The 8,986-nt window shown below is 34.4% G+C and overlaps 1 protein-coding gene across 1 annotated transcript; it reads right to left on the reverse strand.

The window, feature by feature from the left end:
- Positions 1-57: 57 nt before the first annotated feature.
- LOC125833411 (selT-like protein) lies at positions 58-3,051 on the reverse strand. The gene is made up of 4 exons (XM_049512558.1): positions 2,785-3,051; positions 2,614-2,687; positions 1,337-1,655; positions 58-472 (listed from the first exon to the last, which is right to left on the reverse strand). The coding sequence occupies exons 1-4, from the start codon at positions 2,956-2,958 to the stop codon at positions 353-355; spliced, it is 687 nt and encodes a 228-aa protein (XP_049368515.1). The 5' UTR covers positions 2,959-3,051; the 3' UTR covers positions 58-352.
- Between the last annotated feature and the right edge of the window lie 5,935 nt (positions 3,052-8,986).

An 8,986-nucleotide genomic window follows, 5' to 3' on the forward strand; every position in this document is an offset into this window, starting at 1 on the left:
CTGCATATGCATTTGAAAGATGAGATAATAGGGATAATCCAGGGAGTCTAATGACACTATTAAGCATATCATTATTCTTTCAACCTGCTACTAGATACTGTTTGCATTGTGAGATAAAGTGTTTGTACATTATAAAAATCAAAAGTCACAGATTCTTTCAGTGTCATTTTTATCGATATCATATAACCAGTCCCTAGAATGTTTCTGGTTGAGAACATTTGCAGCAAAACAACGATTTCTGAAGAAGATGCTGGTGGATGTTTTCATTGCATGTATGTCTATCGATATGGAAAGGCCACAACATTAAGTCTAAAGTTAATGTGGAACCATTGATCTCGTGAAATCTACACATCTACGACCAGGAAGATGCACCAAGGCCATCAACTACCGCTGGGTTAGTAATCTTTCTGCCAACTAGATCTTTCAGCTCGAGTTCGCCAGGGAACCTATTCTCTTTCAGTTTAGAGAAAACCTGTCATATAAATTTAAATTGGACGGTGAGAGGAGACGCAAGAATATACCACAAGCTACTAGCTATGGATGGAATAAAGATATCTAGTACACATAAGGTGTTGATGACAAGCAACACACTGATTTTTTGTAGTTTTTTCTAATTGCATGACACCCTACTAACAGACTTAAGTCTTGTTCTGTTAACTGGATACACAGACGAGAAATGTAAATGGAGCCGATATTGACTCACATTCTCAAGTCTTATAAGTTGACATATCTAGGCAATCAATAAAAACTTCATATCACATGCTACAGGGGCAACAAAGATCTCTGTGAATCATGGTACTTCAAAGTTAGCTACACTTGAAATCCTTCATATAAAGGCATTGCTCAAAGATGATTTTCGCCAAATTTAAAAGAAACAGTATAACATGCCAACAACATCCTCAGGCCGAAAATGAACCACAAGCAGGAGAAAGAAAATTGTCTTAGGCAATTTTTCCCTCTAAGCAGGAGAAAGAGAAAGAGAATGAGAAGTGTTCAGAGAGTTAAAAGTCGTTTTTTTTACATTCATGGTTGCATATCAGATGAATCAAAGTAATGTTCCCCTTCAAAGAAGTTAACAAAGTAAAAATTAATATAACCTATCTAATAATGGATGGCTGATAGTGCATCACAGATAGCTAATTGATCAAACAGCCTCTTTAGATAAACATCTATCTAGTCTATACTAAAGTAAAGATGATTTCCAGAATTTTCTTCTCATAAATCAGATGGTTTTAGACACAAAAAGGCACAGATTGGTACTCATTTCCCAACGTTTTTAACCTCAAGGAAAAAGGTAAAAAAAAGGATACGCATAGACAGATTGAGAAGTACATACCAGTTCACCATTACAATACACTTCGAAAGCACCAGAACTTTGCAACATGGACTGAAAGAAATTTCCTAGGAGCCAAGTTGTTGCCATAGTCCCAAATCTGTTCGCACGCAACTGATAGAACCATGGAGGTGGTACCGCAATACCCAACCTAGGAAATATTTGTTCACCAGCCATTACAAGGCCAATGACTCCAAATTGGAAAACGGGTACTACTTTGCCCAACAAACGTTTTGGAAGTGGAGGAGGATAGTTAGCAAGGACGACATGGATACCAGGAAACTGATTATCCAACATGTTTTTCATCGTCACAGCTGTCCCTCTGCCAAGAAACATGAAACTTAGATGCAGTTTGATATGTTATGACTTCAGGGGCAAACAGCTGTACAGACTAGGTGACCAATTGAACAAAGTAATGGAAAGATAAACAAAAATTACTATTCCATATCATTTCTTATCCATACAAAGGAACCACATCCATGATTAAAATCTTTACGCACCAAACATACCAAAACATGCACTTCTATGGATCCTGTATATTGGCATATATGGGAAAAGTTTTTGCATCTAAACGGGGATTCAACAAGTCACCACAAAAGGAAGTTGTACAACATCCTCTCTACAAATCAAACGAGAAGGTTATGGGGCATTCTAAAAGACCTATACAGTAAGGCTTTCCAACGTTCTCCTTTAGTTTTGGGACCTCTTTTCCATCGTGCATTTAAGACTATTACACTACTTCAAATGACGTTAAGCACTCAATCAGATGAGTTCAAATCACATTAGAGAGCCAAGAAATTATGTTCCTCGATAACTCAAAAAATTCTTGGCAGTATCATATATTTTCTTGTTGATATAAATGATCTATACAACATCTCATGACATAAGCTACAATACAAGTTCAATAGCTAGTTCAAAATCCAAACTTTAGAAAGAATGACATATTCCCCTGTCCTAATTTATATCACACACTTTCTTTTTTAAACCGTCCCAAAAAGAATGACACATTTTTATATTTAGTAAAAATTTAAACTTTAAAATGTTCATTTTAAACCTAATGAGATATTTATAGTCATACGAACATCTATGATTATTTCAGCCCACAAGTTTCAAAAGTCTACATTTTTCCTTATACTTTGTGCTAAGTCAAAGTTCATCACATAAATTGGGACGGAGGTGGTAGTAGTAACATAGAAAAGAAGGTAAAACAATATACTTATTCTAAAAACTTCCATTAATTAAGAAAACCCCATATGATGAAACAATAATAGAAACAAAACCTGTAAGAACAAGAAGAGCAGAAATCAATCGTGACAGTGTTACCAATACCAACTGCACCAATACCACCAGTTTTCTGCAAGTCAAACACCAAGAAACATATAAAAAAAGATACCCTTTTATCGAAAAGAATTAAAGAATCTAAAAAACAAACATTGAGTGATGCTCACTACCTGAGTAGGAAATTCAAGAGTCTGAGGTTGTTGGATCACTGGCGGCGGCTGGTGGTGGTGATGATGGTGGTGATCGGAATTGGGTTTTTGAGGTGGAGGAGTAAATAGTTGGAAGAGATCGGAGATGAACAGAAAAAGGGGTAAACCCACTAGAAGAAGCTGAGTTCGATCCATTGTCGCCAAATTCACACACAGAAGGGGTTATGGGGGAATGGGGATTTTTACTTCTTTCTTCCTTTGAGATATAAGGGTAATGGTCTCTTATATTTGATGTTATGTTGAAAATAGTACCTCAAGTATAAGCGTTGGGAAGTTTGGTCCTTTAAGTTTATTAAGCTAGCGATTGGCCATAGATTTTCAAATATTCTTTGCAAATATTATTTGGATGAAATTTCACCATGTGTTTGGTCATAGTATTTAGGAAACATATTTCACTTTTTTAGAAAAATATGATTTATATCCATAAGTTTTAAAAAGTATCAAAACTAATCATAAATTTGTATCACAAGTCAATTAGATCTTCGTTGCAACAAATAACAAGTGGTGTCCATGACACTGGAGCAATGTGGTAGTTTGGAGTGAGTGCAACAAACATCATTCCATACATCGTGAAGTAGACCTTTTTTACCCTGAGCCGATTGTTCATCATTTCCATCAACAACCATATCATCATTTTCATATTCATTGAATATTTCATCACTACTTTGATGTTCACATAAAAAATTATGTAATACAACGCAAACAACTACTATAGAGGGTGTTTTTGTAAAAGATAAAAGTTTGGTGTAAAATTTTAATTTTTAATTAAAAGATCCCAAATAATGAGATTTGACTCAAATACTAGAAAAAACTAGTATTTGAGAATTTGGGATATTTGCCAAATAATGGCTATGGACAAACATTATTTGCCAAATTTTTCCCCAAATATTACTTGGAAAATCTATGGCCAAAAATAAATATATTTTTTCCGTCAAATATTTAATGAACTCTGTTTGTTAGACTTGACGGAACTCGAGCCTATACCCTAGGCGTGTGTAACGTGTTATAATTTGTAACGTTTAAAATAACAAGTTTTAAGTTGACGAGGCAAATTATCACGTTTGGGGTAATAATCGTAAATGGATGATTATACAAAGGAATTTTTATATTAAGTCATTTGGAAATATTTTAGACCAAAGTCATTGGCTTAAGGGAGCCTTAGAGTAAAAATCTTAATTGGCGGATTTATTGATGAAAAGTTTTTATATAATCTTATTTATGAATTGGCTTTGAGCGAGCATATCTCCCAATATATAGTGAGTTAGAGGGATCACGACCTATCAAATCGAAGGAACGTGAGTCTAACTTCCAACACATAAAATTATTTGTCTAATCGACATCAAAGTAAGAAGTTATGACAATTTTATCGAAGAGGGTAGATCCAGATTAGAGAATCAGATCTGGTCAAAATCACTTTATAACTGCTTTTTGGTACTATTTTCATTTCAAAAAATCTCTGAGAACATCAAGGTCGTATTCCTCTCTTTTCCTTAAGGCTCCGAGCTCAAAATCAAGCGATTTCACCATCCAATTCTTCCAAAAAACAAGGCATATGCTAGGGGTGTTGTGAAGAGCAACTAACACATGTTTCCCGTATTGTTTGGTGGCGTTTGAAGTTTTTTCGAAGGAGAGAACTTGATGATTTTATAGGTTCTTGGTACTTGAAGCTTGTGTTAAGGTAAGAGTTCGAGGAACATTTTGTGATCCCTTAAGCTTGAAGTAATATATATTCAAGTTATTATTTTCTAACACTTCCTTTTTGGTGTTCAAAGATGAAAGACATAGTGAGGAATCATAACATCGAGGCAAAATGGATTATTGAAGGGTATTATTTGCTTAAGTTTTTGAAGCTAATATGGTTGAAGGATGTTAATGTAGAAATTCTTAGGCCTACTCCTGTCTCTACAGGGGTTTTAACTCGTACTCGTATTATTAACGTTACATATAAGTACAATCAAGATGGATACTGGCATCCGAGAAAGTCCTAAAACCTAACATCATTGTTCTACTTGTGGACTCATTGATGTTTCTTGTCTTGGAGCCCAAGAACTTCATTCTCCTTAACTGAAATAATAAATTTTGTCTATTATTTTAAGAGAAAACACATTAAAAAGTGAATTTCTTTCAACCCTCCGAACACCCCCTTTAGCACTTAAACTACACGGGTGTTTAAATACCCCCTTAACATCTTTGAAGTGAATTTCTTTCAACCCTTCGAACACCAGCCCAGTTGAAGGTTGGGTGTTGTTAGACATGCACGTTTTCATTCGTCCACATCGCTAAGTGTTTAAAAAATTAACTTACCCGTTACATATAACCCACCCGTTCCCAAAATAAACCTGGCCCATTTCTAAAAGAATATCCCTAAATCTCAAATCTCATTGTCATTCTAAAACTAAACCTAATATGAGTTCATTGTGAAGGGATCTTCAACACATATTGTGAATGGATTATTCAAATTTGTGGTGTTTCTCAACGAAAACAAAGTTATCAGGTTAGTAAATTTTTTTTGGATGGTTGTAGCATTTGAGTTTAGGCTTTTGCCTAAAGCTTTTTTTTTAAAAAAAACTTTTTAGTTTGACAATGGATGTGTATGTCACCTTGAGGTTTCACCATGGTGGGAAATTACAACAAAACCCTCATATTAAGTACAATGAAGGTATTGTCACTAATTGTTTTGCTGTAGATGTAGATAAATTCTCCTACTTTGAATTTGCTGATTATGTTAAAGAAATTGGCTATAATTTTTTTGGTTGTATTGTTTATATTAAACCACCTAAAGCTCGTCATGTTGTTGAAGTTAAAAGTGATAAGGGATATTATGGTTATTGTAGCTCAGTTAAAAAATGGAGATATTGTTGAACTTTATGTGATTCATTTAGTTGAAGAACCTATTGTGGTCCCCCCCCCCCCCCCCCGAACTTGGATATGTAAATGATGTGTGTGGGGAATGTAATGCCACTTTTGATAAAGAATCTAGTCAAACCTTCAAGGGTAGTGAGGTTTTAGGCCTTTGAAGAGGATGTAGAACCTCAAGAACCTGTTGTGGGTGATACATTTATTGATGTTGGGGAAGAGTTGGGTGAAGACTTGGGGTAGGAATTCTACTAGTATTGGAGAGGACTTGGGTGAAGACTTGGGTAAGATTCTGCTAGTGTTGGAGAAGACTTGGGTAAGACTTCTACTAGTGTTGGAGAAGACTTGGGTGAGACTTCTTTTGTTGTTGTTGCTGCATCTGATATTCCAATAGTTGGATTTGATTCGAAAAGTGAAACAGAAGCAAGTGAAAATGTAGATTTGTTTGGTGAATGAGAAGATGAGTATGATAGTGATGTTTATGAGGAGGCTATAACTCTTAGGAAAGAGAAAATGACTGCTAAAATTAATAAAAAGGACCCTAGATCTGAAGGAGTTAATTTAGAAAAAATGAATTGATTTGGAATATAATGAATATTTATCCAAGAAATAAACTACTTTAGAGGGTAAGATAGTTGGAGATAAGCCCTACTTTGATTCAGATGAAGCTGTTAGTTTTGAAATAGATACCGATGAAGATGTTGATGAGGAAGATGAGGTTGAATAACCTATAAAAAGAGAAAGAAAAGCAAGAAGAGCAAAAAGAAATAAAAAGAAAGTTGTCTTTGATCCTACTTGTCAGTTAATAGTTTGGGAGACTGGACTTGCTTTTGAAAGTATTAAGCAGTTTAGAGAAGCTATTACTAGATATGTAGTTCAAGAGCATGTTAAATTGGATAAATATATTAATGAAGCAACTAAGGTGATGGTAAAGTGTACAGTTGGTTGTCCATGGTTGTTGTTTGGAAGTCATGATTCATGAACATGAGATTTTGTGGTGAAGAATTATAATCCAATACATAAATGTAATGACACAAAACAAAAATAAATTGATGAATTCAAAGCACTTATCAGAAAGGTACAAGGACAAAATTATTTCTACGCTTGGCATTAGAGTTTTTTAGTTTCAAATTTTAGTGAAGAAAGATTTGGAGGTGCACGTTGGGAGGACTGTAGCAAGGAAAACTAGAAATGATGTGTTGCAACAAATTATGGGTGATCATGTGGAGGAGTTTAAAAGAATTCTAGATTATAGAGATGAGCTCTTAAGGACTAATTCAGGTATCACAGGTGGGTAAGACTTGGGAAGAATTGAAGGTGGAAGAAAAATGTTACAATCATTTAACATATGCTTTGATGCTTTGAAGAAGACATAAAAAGCTGGAGCTAGAAGATGTATATGATTTGATGGTTACTTCTTGAAAGGTATTTCTAAAGGTCAATTACTCGTGGTTGTTTGTTAAGATGGGAACAACCAAATTCTACCACTGCATGGGGAGTGGGTGAAGTTGAAAACATATTCACTTGGAGATGGTTTATCAGGCTTTTAAGAGATGATCTTGAGCTTGGACATGGATCAAAATTGACAACCATTACCGATATGCAAAAGGTATTTTTCTTCTCTTTTCATTTATTCATTAGGTATTTTATTCATTAATAATACTCATCTTGTCTAATATGTTTAAATTTTGTTGAAGGGTCTTGACAAAGCTATTCAAGATGTTCTGCAAAAAAGAATAAACACATTCTAGCCAACTGGTTCAAGAAAAGGAAAGACATTAAAAGAAGAAACTGTTTTTGGAGATGCACCAAATCTACATATGAACAAGAATTGAGAAGAAATTTGGTTCATATGAAAAAGTTAGGCAATAAAATATGTGATGACTTACTGTGGTACAATATAGAGAGGTACTCTAAGGTATACTTTAAGATATTTAGCTATAGTGTTAATAACAACATGGATGTAAGCTTCAATTCATGAATTTTGAAGCTAAGACACAAAATTATCATCATATTGGTTGAATAAATAAAGGTCAAAGTGATGAGAATAATAGGACAATTGAGGGAGTTCTTTGATACTTAGATAATTGACATATCTCCAATGGCATTAAAAGTATTGCAAGAGAACACAACAAAGTCAATGAAGTGTAACCTTGAATGGAATAATGAATTTACTTTTGAGGTTAAAGACAGTTAGGGTAATACATTTGTTGTGAATCTGAGCAATCAAACATGTAGTTGTAGATCTTGAATGCTAAAAAATATACATTTTTTGTCATGCTATAGTTGCACTTCATTTTATAAAATTAGAGTCCATTAACTATGTTGCACATTGTTATAGCAAGGAGACTTATCTCAAGATTTGTAGTTACTACATTCAACCAGTTACTAACATGAAATGTGGCCACAATCAACCAACCCTTCTGTTATACCACCTGATATAAGAAAACTACTAGGAAAGCCTAAATTGTGTAAGAGAAAGAAGCAGAATGAAAACAAGACATGAAAATTGTCCAAAAAAGATATTCAGATGACCTATAACCTTTGTCATGCAAAAGGTCACAATAAGAGGGTTTTCATTTGAATAGTTAAGCTAATGCAGGCAAAGGAAGAGGAAGATCAAAAGAGACTAGTTCAACAAGATCAAGTGTTGGTTCTTCTACAGCACCAACTCAATCACAATCAAACAGAAAGAGATGAAAAGGTTGACCAAGAAGTTCTAAAAAATAGGTAATGTTTCTGTAATAAATTTAGTTGTTATTTTACATCTTAATCACTCTAATATTTTTGGTAATGAACTTATGTTATAGGCTAGTGCTATTGATGTTGCTGGTGCCACTAGAAGAGGAATAAAGATTGATGTTGCTGCTAATGTTTCTAGTGCCACTGAAAAAGAAAGAGAAATTGGTGTTGCTGCTAATGTTTCTAGTGCCACCGGAAGAGGAAAAGGGATTGGTGTTATTGCTAATGTTTCTAGTGCCACTAGAAGAGGAACTGTTGTAGTTGTTGCTGCTGTTGATGCCACTAGAAGGGGAAGAAGAATTGGTGTAGTTGTTACCGTTGTTGTTGGTGCCATCGGAAGGGAAAGAGGGACACCTTTTAAAAGGCCTAGAATGGTTGGAATGAGAATACTACATACACAAAGTAGTTTTAAAATCCACAATGTAAGTTGTCTTAATTATTTTACACAGTTTTCAATTTAAACTTATCAAGCATCTAAGACAATATATCTCTGTGATTGTACCTTAGAATGCCTATGAACTCTTCTATATTGATTGGAAACCTTGGGCATCATAAACCAAGATCA

The sequence above is a fragment of the Solanum verrucosum genome, unplaced genomic scaffold (genome assembly GCF_900185275.1).
Source record: "Solanum verrucosum unplaced genomic scaffold, falcon-dt-bn FXZP01000142.1, whole genome shotgun sequence".
NCBI classification, from domain to species: Eukaryota; Viridiplantae; Streptophyta; class Magnoliopsida; order Solanales; family Solanaceae; genus Solanum; species Solanum verrucosum.

Excerpts from the sequence above, each read along its gene's own strand:
- LOC125833411 (XM_049512558.1), bottom strand. The coding sequence starts at position 2,958 with ATGGATCGAACTCAGCTTCTTCTAGTGGGTTTACCCCTTTTTCTGTTC. Across the intron at positions 2,688-2,784 it reads CTCTTGAATTTCCTACTCAG|AAAACTGGTGGTATTGGTGC; the intron begins GTAGTGAGCATC and ends TTTGACTTGCAG. Across the intron at positions 1,656-2,613 it reads TGCTCTTCTTGTTCTTACAG|AGGGACAGCTGTGACGATGA; the intron begins GTTTTGTTTCTA and ends GTTTCTTGGCAG.